Raw genomic sequence first — 12,447 nt, 5'->3', positions numbered from 1 at the left:
CAGCTGGAGCTGCAGGCACAGGGGCGGTGTTCAGCGCGCCGGCCGGGACTTTTTCGAAGCCGCGTCAATTGACGCAGACCGGTCATTTTGCCGGTTAAAAAAGGCTGCCTGGCTTCATAACAAAAGCAGACACCGGAAATTGTAAGTATTGTCAACATATTTTTACTTCTTTCTCAGTTTTTTTAAAAATACGTACTGTTGCTATTTGCTAGTGTCTTAATTGTGTCTTTGAAAATGAATTCACTCATTAATTCATCATTAAATAATATAAAAAAATACATTTAATCAATTTATTATTATACATAGAACTGTAACTTTTTTTAATCGTGACCTGGCTTATACTGTAATTTTATTTTTAAAATTAAATGCACACTCGATCAGTCTTTTTAACCCGAGTTAAATGAAAAAGCACTTGGCAATGTAATGCATTATTACTGCCACAAGAGGGCAGTGTTAGTTAAGTTTAATACATGCTGACGGTTCTGAAGTTCTTCCCGTCCCTAAGTGGCCGTCACTGTGATTTTACCATCATATATTTGTTGATGTTATGATGAGCTAATCATTGTTTTTCATTTTTTATCAAAGACGTGGATGACCTAATGAAGTTATTGCTGTTTGTTAACTATCAGAATTTACTGAATTATTTATTTAAACAAGGGGAGCCATATTTTATAGCTGTTGGTATCAAGAAATAATTTGCTCTGTTATATTTTGACATGGGCTTCAATTAGTGGTGGTGATCACTCAGTGTGATATATTGTCCGACGATAACAATAGTCTGCATACCATTTTGTCGCAATCAAAATATTGCAGCTCTTAATAAATTGTGTACAGTATATCACAATAATTCGTTGGACAGGAAAAGGACAAAAACTGACCTGTAGACTGATTAAAATGTGACTTATATCATCTCACAATCCTACTTTGTACATTCTTTACCTTTTCAATGTGGTCCCACACTCCATTAGACAGAACACAAACAGGAGCCCGATTTAGATGTCACCAGAGCCATGGGCCTATGCTAAGCACACAGACCATTATCTTCCACCCTAAATCCACAGAAGCATCAGACAGGCAGCTTCATTCTCCAGCCACCTCATGTAAATGTTACAAGCTGGAGTGTTTGAGAGCTGGAATGTCACTGGGGTTATCTATGGGAGCCTCCCAGTCCATGCATTTTGTTGAATTAGTTTCAGCAGTCATGCTTGTATAGGCTCAACTGTTAATCTGCCTGTGGACATTTTACAAGCTATTTTTTTTCTCCCTAGGGACGCAAATATGACACAAACAAGTCTTTGTTACAAGCAACTTTTGAGACATATGCGGACAGTTTTTTCCTAAAAGCTACTTTTTAATCTTCAATGCTTTTATAGATTCCGCACCTTTTGCCATCTATGCAACACTTTTCAATGCCTTCCAAGGTGAACTTCCTCATAAGTGTTGCACAAAGGCATAATAATAAAAGGTTTAGTATAATATAGATCAAATCGGCTTTAGTGTGGGTCACTGACCCAAACTGCATCTGCGCTTTCCAGCCTTAATAGTCCGCTTCTCTGAGAACATAATGTTTGGACTGGTCGGGTAATATATTGGCAATAAAGAGACAAAAGGATGTCATAAACGTTGATTAAGGCTCTGGTTAAAAGACACAGGCGGAGGAGCTCTGAGTTATGAGGGCTTTTCAGACTGCGTTATTGTTTCAGTGACAGTGCTCTTAGCGGAGTGGTCGCAGGCAAGTGGTAAACATCCCTCAACGTGCGAGGAGTCATTAATCCCAGGAGCCGGGCTGTGGCTTCACTAGCGGTGTCTGTGGCCCCCCCAGAAATCACAGCCAGTTGGCACCAACGGGTCAAACAGAGCAACCAAATAAATGGCTTGTTCTCAGAAGTCCTTTAAATCTCTTACATGCGGAAAAAGGCGCACATTAAAACAGGGGAGTGGAACAACTGTCGCTGCCAGGTGGTGTGAAGTGAAAGACGTGATGGAAAATATCTGCAGGACTATTATTATTATTATTTTGTAGAGATGGGTGACTTTTCTGCTCCTATCGGTATCGGGTACTCATGGAAGGTGCCGATACCAGCCACTGATACTCAAGAAACAAAAACATCCATCTTGACCATCTCGATGACAATTACTCCTGAATGCAATATTTGTATTAAAACTGAAGTTCAGAGCATTAACATTACGTACGATTAGTAAAATTAATTTTATTGAGTTAAAAAGATGAATTAATTTCCTTCGTAGGTGATGAAGAAAATTTTTAGAATAATATAATTTATGTATATTTTTATTTATTTATATTATAATAATTTATAGAATAATACAGAATAATTTATTGATTGATTTATCAATTCATTGCATAGAATTATAAAATATAAATGATAAAACTCAAGACTAAAACTTTCCCCTCATCATGCGTGGATTCGGTCATGTTTAAAACAAATCTGTTAAGATGTCAAAATTGGTACGTGTCTCCCTAGTCCTCATTTTCACCTTGGGGAAAACTTAATTTCTCCCATATTTTTTCCATCAACACATGGAATCTACACATGAATAATCGGAGCCACAAGGAGGAGGAATCCAGGAAAGCTGTGATTTTGGGGATCGGTGCCTAATCAAGGGCACTTCGACAATGATTGAAAGTGGACTGGCTTTTTGCCAGCAACCGTACCAATTTCCATACTTCAGAGTTGAAGTCTTGCAAGATTTGCAAAGGTCTCTACTTGCTCATACACAATAGCGCTTCAGAATTTACACTGTGCAGGCCTTTTGCTTTTTGTACCCTTGAGAATTGGCTTCAACAGACTGGGAGCAAACGTGGAGCTTTTTTGGCAGTGGTACAAAGAGTCGGAACCCAATAATTAGCCCTATTGGGTGCATTAGCGTAGATTGTACCTTCAGACACATAAATGCACTCTTATTACAGGCCATAAAAAACTTTTGGATGGGTCGTAGTTTAAAACCATAAAGACTTGAGGACAGCTTGGGGGAGTATGAGACTTATATGAGTTTGCAATATGAGTTGCTTTTGCTTTAAATTGACAGTGTGTTGTTTTTATTCATTCTAAAGGACGTAATGGATGTTTAGTCCAGGTCCAGTGCCACTATTTGCAGTCTACTTAATTGACCGTGGCCGGAGCTCCAGTTTTGGACCACACCCCACACCCGGCCCCCATGCATGCAGTACACCGCCCCTGGTCCATCCTCCTGGTGTGTGCACTTGCAAACTCCGCCCATCCTCGCACCGCCTCCAAGCGGACCGCAATGATTTAGAACTTCAGGAATCCCACGTGACGTCACCCCCGGGGTGACGTTATGCTTCTCTAAATAGATCGTATTGTAATCTTTTCTCAGTCCAACGTGGTTTCTTCTGAGTGGCCGCTTCGCGTTTTCTACACTTGTTTGGTAAGTTGGAAAAAAAAAAGACTCGCAGTGGGACGCACGCTGTAGTTTATTTTGACACCATCATTGCTACTTTTGAATGCAACAGCTTGTTTTGTCGTGACACGCTTGTTTAGGATTTCTTTCGTTGATGCACGTTGCTTGTGATTAAGTGTCACGATGCTGGCGCCGTGACATGTCACTTGGGTGTTCACCGTTAAGTTTGAAGTCCACACAAATTATCGCATGCTCGATGGAATATCTCAAGATAGATGATTGCACAGGGTGTTTATCATTATATTGGATCCACCGGGCTGGGATAGTTTTCTCTTCGCTTGTCCCATCTCGGGATAGGCAGCCAGCTCCGAGCCGGTGTGCGGTGCGCGCGCTGCAGCCCACCACAGCAAAGCGACCACATAATCTCTATTCAATGTTCTCCTCTTAAAAAAAACAGACTTCCTCGTTGTTGCAATCAATTCATCCACACCATGACGTCATTTTGCAGATAAGTCGATATTTGATGCTGACGAGGCTTACTTGTGCTGACGCGGTTTTTAAAAAAAAAAAAAACACGCAATTTACACGCTCCAATTATTTGATTGCTCACCACTGTCATGATGTTTATGTGACACGCTATCAATAACTACTTGTGTCCCAATGCATGCTGCTGTGAATGTTGATAAATGATTATGTAGGCTTGCACCATTAGCCAGTGTGTCGCCTTTAATTATTTATAGTAATCAAACGCCCCGTATAAAAGCTTTAAGATTGATGATTCTATTATTTATTCAGCACATTTAAGGGTACAGTGTATGGATGACGTTGCATACATGCATACTCCTATAAAATCAGATCAAACTTAATGGAGAGGCTTTGACTGACATAACATCAATGCTTTTCATAAGAGTAATGTTCTTTTATTGTTTATGGGCAAACTCTACCTGAAATGGGTTTTGTGTTTTTAATCCATCAATGTAAACATAATGTTAGTGGCAACAGGGGATGGCTGTTTTTTTTTTTAAAGGTGTTGCTGGAGGGTGTAATTGAATCAGTGACACTTTGGAAACTTGATGGTATTGACTCTTTTTGTTGTATTTAAACACCTGTAGGTTACTGTAATACATTATGTATAATTAGTTATGTCATTTGTAATGTTATGATTGCCTCTTAATTGTAATGCATGCAACTTGGTTTTATTCACCCCCTCAAAAAACAGGTATGAAATTAACTTTTAATAAATTGACATATGTGCGACAATAATGACCTGAGTTAGCCTCTTAAAAAAACTTTTTTACTTTTCCACACAATTTTATAGCCACAGATTAATTTAGAAAAAAACTTTATATTCAAAATAGGGCCTGAAATTAATTCAGATGAAATAAAACACCAATAAAAAATAATTGTATCGTTAAATTACGGGACACTATATGTGCTAATGTAAATGTAAACTATGTAATGTGCATGTAAACAAGATCTGAGGCGTAACTCTGTGGAAGAAGGCGGGACTTAAACACAAACACAAGTTGCTGCAAATGGAAGAATGCACGCCAATGTTGTTTTTCCAAATCCGGGGGCAGATAAGACCATTTTTGATCAACTGTAGCTTTTAGTAAATTTGTTAACTTTGTAAAAGTTTTCACCCAATTCTCTTCAACACTTTACCTCATCCTTGTCTCCACATTTGAAAATGTCACTTATGTAGCTAACTATGCTTATGTGCTTAATGCGGACCTAATTCTTACCATATTCCAAATCAACTTGTTGATTATCCAGCTGCATGTGAAAGACAACCTGCATTTCCATTTCTTTCGTGATGGTTGCTACATCTGGTCAAGGTGAAACCAGCCTCTCCTAATTTTGGCTTAAATCTATAAAATCAGTCACGGTCCAGTCAACAATTTTCCTCAGTCATTCATAAACAAACATCCCTTAAAAGCAATATTTTCCAACAATTTTAGGGGAAAAAAATTTCCTTGGCACAGCATCACACAAAGATGTCTCACCAAGTGCATAGAGCGGTTAATTATGACATCGAGTGGAAGAGCATTTAATTGGTCTACCTGTCACTAGAAGTTTCTGGCATCGAAAAATGAACACAGATGTCATTTTGCGAACCACTTGAGTTGAAATTAGATAATTTCCCACGGCACATCTGATAATCTGTCACGGTGCTGCGATTAAGAAACGCCGCTTTAAAATGGATTGAGTGCGCTTGCATACATTGTCGAGGTGGTCCATGCACCCCCCCCCCCCCCCCCTGCCTGAGGGACTGTGGTGATCCCACCTTGAACCTGTACTGTCAAAGGCCCAGGCTGTGGGGAGCTGGAGGTTTGAATTGCTGTGCATGTTTTCGCTTGCTTTAACCCCGTACGCCTTTTCGCCCCCCCCCCCCCCTCGCCCGCCACTCATTCCCTTGATGTGCTGTTGAAATTCAAATATGCACTCAACCTGGAGAATTCATTCCCTTACTTCTTCTTGAAATTGAACTCCACACCCTTAATCCTTCCCCTGCGCACACATCGGGTTATAGTTAATGTAAAGCGTAACCAAATTTCCTTTGCTGAAGTTAAACATCTATATCAAATTAGAGCCAAGTGGCCTTTCCAAGGAAAGGATATTTAAGGACTGATTATGAGAAGTGTGAAAGTGATTGGGTCATTTACAGAATTAATGATTCCGCCTTTTTCCCCCCCACCTCATATGGTTTGAATTTGGATCTATTTGAAATGCAGAACGACGTATTTTTCACCCGGGACGATATTTTTGACACGGAACAAGCGACAACGGAAAGCCGCATGAAAGTCGCCATTTTTCATCCAGTGCGGCTTCATATTTTGTTTGTTGTGTCAAAGTGGACCAGCTGAGTTTTCAGGGGCCCACGGTGACCTGGTGACAGCAAGCGAGAACTGGGCCTCGTTGGTCTCTGACAGCGAGACCCTGTCCAGACCTTGTTCGTGAAGCCCGGCTTGTTGGCAAAACAGTGCTGCTTAGCATAACACAATATTTGAGTGTTTTGACTGTGCTTGAGGAAATAAGTCTGTAGCCATGAAAAAGACACATTGAAGTAGTTTACATCTGAGTGCCCAGTTAAACTTACCCAAAGGTAAAAATAATCATAAACATGTTAAGTGGAATAAATGACAAATTTAGTAAGGAGGAATTCTTTTATAGCATCCCATATGTTTCAATAGCCTCTTGTATGAAATAAAATGACCACATCAGAGCTGTAACAGAAAACACAGCATTTGGTTTTTACACGGAACTCAGCGACTGTCGTACGTTTTGAGATAGATTTTTAGACACAACATTCCCCGGTCAGATAATTAGATGCGCCTTATTATTAGATTACACATTACAGCCTGCATCTGGCGAAGGGTAACTTCAAAAGTGCAGCGATGTCTTGTTAGGACTGTTATAAGAATGGTGGTGTGCAGGTCAACAGATAAATAAGAGACCAAAAAAATCTCCCAAAAAAAGCATTATATGTTCCATATGGAAAATGGGAGAAATGTGGGAAAAAATTGGGAAATACAAAAGTCAGTTGTGTGGTCCAAGGATATTTCAAGAGGGAGCCAGTGCCCCTGCGTGGCCCCCCTCTAGCTCCGCCAGTGCTTCTTACATGTAATGTATAATACGGTATTGCTCATATTTTGAATTTGAAGTGCAATATATAACCATGGATCTCAAGTTTCTGAACCACTATTGCTTAAAAAATTCTTCGCCTGAACAGGGACTTGAACCCTGGACCCTCAGATTAAAAGTCTGATGCTCTACCGACTGAGCTATCCAGGCTCTTATGAATGGTTATGGTGTTAAAAAATCTATTCTCACGACTGCACTTCATCTTCCAAATGTCCTTGACTTCCATGTAGCGCTCATCTCGCCAACAAGGTTGAGCGTTAGATTGGTTAATCAAACGCTGGACTTTGCAAGCGAGACAGGTAGTCAATCCCTGTTTGTAGTTTTGCATTTGCAACACTGAGTCAAGGTTGTGTTTTCCTAAACGCACTCCGGGCTCTGAGCCTTTAAACCGCCGCATATTCGGCCTTGGATCGATCTTGAGTAGCCGTTAAAATGTTTTGATGTGTTTTTTTTTTTTTCCCCCCCTCTGATGCGCAACCATGAATGCATTTTTAGATGGATTCCGAATGTCTCGTTTGTGTCGTTGCCATGTCTACATTCCAATAACTATAAGTGAAAAGAGGGATGAGCCAGTCACAGAATTTGCAGACCTATAATTTTTTCGTGGGTTTTTTTGTTTATTATTTTCTTTAAATGGAATATATGACACATGCTCTTTTTAAAAAAATATCCTGCATTTGTTTGTATTTTAGCGTGGCATGAAACTTGGCCATCCATGACTTCAGTCAGATTTTACAGTTTGCAGCACCTGGCAAAAACAAATAAATCTCCATTTTTTTGCTTTCTTTATTTTATCATCTTGAATTCCAAACAGGATATGACAGGGTCAGAGTGAGTAATGTTCCCTTGAGCGAGGTATTAAACCCTCCCAATTCTTCCTCAGGTGCTTCAGTGTGCCTCTAAATTGTGTGGTTGCTCTGCTCAATAAATGTAATGCTTCAATATAGTTGCAGCTCCAAGGGTGAGCACACTCTGTCCCAGAAAGTTGGTCAACCTCCAGTTTGTTTGGATTTCAAAACAATTTTTCCCCACAGGAAATATTGCCAAAAAAAATAATTAATGCCAGACGCCAATGTGAAAAATAACCCAATTAACAGGCAATGCTTTAAGTCAAATTTTAATATCTGTCATAAAAGTGTAAAAAGAAGTTTGGAGTATTATTAACAACCTTTCCATATTTGAACGATTAAAAAAGCCCAAATATATTAAATGAGGATTTTAAAAAATCAAGTAAATCTCGTGTTAGGACTACCTTTGTAACCTTGAATTATATAATACTCAAATTTTGATAACAAGTGACGAAGCCATAAGGCAGCTTGCCAGTTGTTGACTAAACGTTAGCAGCTAACGTTAGCATCAAACCCACTGCCAGAATTTACGGCTGGCTGTAAGATGTAATGTTTTAATTTTAAATCCTTGCTCGAAAATATTAACCTTAAATGTCAAATCATACAATACAAATACAAAGTTTGATAAGTGCCAAAGCCAAAAGTTGCTGAATAAACATTAGCAGCTAACATTAGCATCAAGGCCATTGCCTGAATTCAGGAACAAGTTTGCATTTTATGCTTTCTCATGCTGTACTGCTCTGCCACATCACATCTTTCTTGTCATAAGACCCGACTGAATAAATCTGACACTAAAATGACTCCTTTATGATGAAACTCAAAGTTAGAATCCCTCAAACCTAAAACGACATTTGAGCGTCTTAACCAATTTGTCTCGTTTCTCTCTAATTGCAAAATTACAGAAACAATTGAGGTGAAAACAATTTTCCCCTAACCAGCAGATGTGGTCTGCCCCCGAAATTCTGTACGAGCTTTGTTTGTCAGGTGTCCCAAGAGGAGATTTGGCTAAATCCATCGTTTTCAGCCCTTGAAAACCGCAACCCATTACTTTCACATAATTTAAAGTGAAACGTGAGCAGACGTCGTTTATTACCAAAATTACCTTGCAGCTGCTACAGGTGCAATATAATTTTATGCCACAAAATGACTATATTTTTCCCAGTAGGATACTTCTGTGAAAACCTGCGTGACTCACTCACTGACTTCCTCTCTTTATTTTCCTCTTTTTGTCCCTTTTTTTTTTTAGTTTTATGAGAAGTTGTGATGAACTCAGACCCGGAAAGGCCGTATGTTTGCAACGCTCCTGGCTGTTCTCAGGTTAGTGTGTCAAGACAGTGTGTGTTCATGTGTGTAATATGAAGAGGACGCAGAGGTCGACTGAGGAGGGAGGTTACTGTCTTGCATATCAAGGAGGGACTCAAGAACGGCCGTAAAAAGATCTCAGAATCTTTGAAATGCTTTTGATTCATCTTTGTATTGATGCATGTTGTGTTCAGCGCTTCCCCACTGAAGACCATCTGATGATACATCGACACAAACATGAGATGACCCTTAAGTTTCCTTCCATAAAGAATGACAACTTGTTATCAGGTGAGTTACGACTGTGATCTTCACCACGCGCCTTGTTTACAGTCTTGTGACGCGCACGCGGCTAGCCCAAGAGATGCTAACGTCTGACTGGGACAATTTTGTTTATTGAATGTCTATGCACTCAGTTGATCTTCTGGAAAGGTTTCTAAGAAATAGATATGCTAATTTCAGTTATGTCAAGGCAATTCTGAATGTTTGTTTTATTATGTTATATTTTATTATATTTATTTATATTTATTTAGTTATATTATATTTTATTTTTATTTATATATATTTATATTTTCAATTTTATTTATTTAAAAAAAAAAAATTTTTTTTAATTTATTTCTAACCTTAGCTCTCAGGCTTGCATTATTTTCCCTAAGAAACGCTTTAATTGAAAGTATCCATTTGCTACTCTCCAGCATCATAAGCCGTGTGAAAATATTTAAATTAATATATTAAATGAATAAATCATTTCACCAGGTCTTATCATCAACTCCACTCTCGTTTTTCTTTCAAGCACTATTAGCCTCCAAGAAAAAAAAAAATGTGGTGAGCAAAATAACTCATTTAGGGTTCATAGGTCAGCATGCAAGTCAGAGTGAAACAAGCCTTGGTCTCCTGAAAGTAGATAAACAGACTGTGAGCTATGCTTTTAGCCTTTGAAACAACCCTGATCCTAAAATCACCCTCAACTGTCTGAAACCTGATCTGTGCGAACCCCCCACAAAGCCAAGTTGACTAGCACAGCTTTTTGAGCGCCCTCAACAAATGAGACCCCCGCATGGTGGCTGAGATCTGTACTTTATCAGCCCATGCTGTCCAGGAGAAGCGGCTCCACTTCCTCATCAAATTGTCACGTTTTCCTAAAAATAATACCAAGCACATTATAGTAATGTGCTTTTTTGTTTTTCAAGCAGTTACTCGAATGGAGCAAACGTCACGTCACCCCGCAACCAAAGTAAATAGCGAAACCATTTGATGGAATTAAATGTTCAACAAAAAGCATTCTTACAAACAAAGTCCAAAAAATAACCACATGATCATACTTGATCTACAGACCAGACGCCAACGCCAACACGCTTCCTGAAGAACTGCGAGGAGGTGGGACTGTTCAGCGAGCTCGACTGCTCCATCGAGCAAGAGTTCTGCAAGGCCCAGGAAGAAGAAGACTCCAAACAGGTACTACGGAAATGGAAGCCCGGGGTTAAAACAGGTGAACCTGAAGCCACATGCTCTCTGACAGGGGTCAGGTCAGGTGCTGAGGACTTCCTATCTCATCAATCATATCACTTTTCCACCGCAAGCAGTTGTAGGTTAGAAAAGAACAATGCGTCTTTCCACTTTTCTTGTTACAAATGGATTAACTTTATTTTTTTTACCACACACATCACCCCTAATTTTTTTGGAGTGTATTTAAAAAAAAAAAGTCCATAAGTATTCACAGCCTTTGCCCTGAATCTCTAAATTGAGCTCACGTGCTTCCTGTTTCCACCCATCATCATCAGAATGTTTCTACAGCTGAATTGGAGTTCTTCCGAGGCAAATCTGATTGGAGATGATTTGGAAAAGGAGCACACCTGTCTATACAAGGTCCTACAGTTGACAGGAACACAAAGCGAGGGATCTACAGTTTCTTCTTTAGCTACAGGATTTTGTCTTTCCTGGGCACTGGCGGCGCTATGGGGTGGCCAAAATGGGCTTGGAACCCCCCCAGGTGTCTTTTGTGGTATGTCTTGTTGACATTGACAGACCTGGCTAGCAGGTGGAGATTTGTCATCCAACCCAGGTGAGGAGATGAGAGATTGAGTTCGTCACCTGGAACATCAAATAAAACGTCAACTTGTGAGCGAGTCCTCCATCTTGCAAAGTTTCCAAGCGTCCTTTGGACAGTTCCAATAAACATATCATCATACAGCACGCTTTGTAGATGAAGACGATGATGCAGTGCTACTTGTCAAATCATCACAAGACACATTTCTTATCTAATCAGCTTGTCTGGAAAAATGTGTGGTGCAAGTTCTACCTAAGGATGTTGTCCAAGTAGATCTTGTCTGTGCCCGGGTCAGCCACGTCTAGCCTCCCCAATTTGGATGCTTTATGACGGGAGTTTGTGCCAAGTCAGCAGGGGGGCGAGCCTCAGCAAGCAAAATATACACAATTCAACAAATGATAGCATTGAAAGAATGTGACATGAAAAATGACTCATTTCAAAAACAGATTTACATAACCCAGTCTTTGGATTTTCAGAACATCTCTCTACACGGCCAAGGGGGCCAACACCAGCAGGCCCACTCGAGAATGGGCAACCACGACACCAGCATAGTGATCCAGCAGGCGCTGCCCTCTCCTCAGTCCAGCTCCGTCATCACTCAGGCTCCATCCACCAACAGACAGATTGGGTGAGTCGGAATGTAATCAACCTCACATTTAATTAGGAACGTTGCAAAGGAAATTGGAAAGGAAACACATACAAACGGTGCAACTATTGGCGGGTATCTCGACAGGCTCGACCTGTCTTCTTTGTTTTGATGCCGATTGTCAAACGTTGGTCTCTGAGGTAATGGTAGTGTTTTGTTACTTTTGGTTTTTGCTCTTCATTCCGTATTGTCCCTAAGCAGAAAATACCGAAGATGAAGTCACTGTTGAAGTTTTCAGTAGTGTCCGCTTTAACAGTGGTTTAACATTTCATGTTCTAAGATTGCGGGAGAATGACAGCTCTCGCGGCGTGGTTGTCTGGGAGTTTTGGGCTAGCGTGCCATAGGTGTGAAATGATACCTGGAATGTGGAATGAAGTATAGGGGAACCTCAAAGGCGGAACACATTCCGTTCCTGAGTGTCGATGTCATTCCAATTCACTTCATATTGTCACACAATTGTAAAAAAAAAAAATAATTCTCCTTTGAGGCTTTTTCAACTAAGGTCTTTTATTTTATTTTGAAACTCTCTGACACTACAATTTATTTTATTTTTTCATTTTATTTATTATATTTATCATTTT

At 39.9% G+C, this 12,447-nt stretch overlaps 1 protein-coding gene and 1 non-coding gene across 3 annotated transcripts in view; one reads left to right on the top strand and one right to left on the bottom strand.

Moving 5' to 3' along the window:
* creb5b (cAMP responsive element binding protein 5b) overlaps positions 1–12,447 on the top strand; it is a 36,621-nt gene continuing 24,174 nt past the window's right edge. Inside the window, exons 1-5 of one of the 2 annotated variants that reach the window (XM_037274430.1) lie at positions 1–141; positions 9,121–9,191; positions 9,371–9,464; positions 10,507–10,628; positions 11,697–11,848. In XM_037274430.1, the coding sequence (XP_037130325.1) occupies positions 9,138–9,191; positions 9,371–9,464; positions 10,507–10,628; positions 11,697–11,848 (422 nt within the window). In that variant the 5' untranslated portion in view covers positions 1–141; positions 9,121–9,137. Of the gene's footprint in view, positions 142–3,298; positions 3,409–9,120; positions 9,192–9,370; positions 9,465–10,506; positions 10,629–11,696; positions 11,849–12,447 lie in introns of those variants that run through there. The other variant, XM_037274429.1, reaches the window with a different exon arrangement.
* trnak-uuu lies at positions 7,104–7,176 on the bottom strand. The gene has a single exon. It is a non-coding gene; the product is annotated as a tRNA-Lys (tRNA).

This window comes from Syngnathus acus, chromosome 16 (genome assembly GCF_901709675.1).
Source record: "Syngnathus acus chromosome 16, fSynAcu1.2, whole genome shotgun sequence".
In the NCBI taxonomy this organism is placed as follows: Eukaryota; Metazoa; Chordata; class Actinopteri; order Syngnathiformes; family Syngnathidae; genus Syngnathus; species Syngnathus acus.
This window is presented reverse-complemented; position numbering and strand designations above follow the sequence as displayed.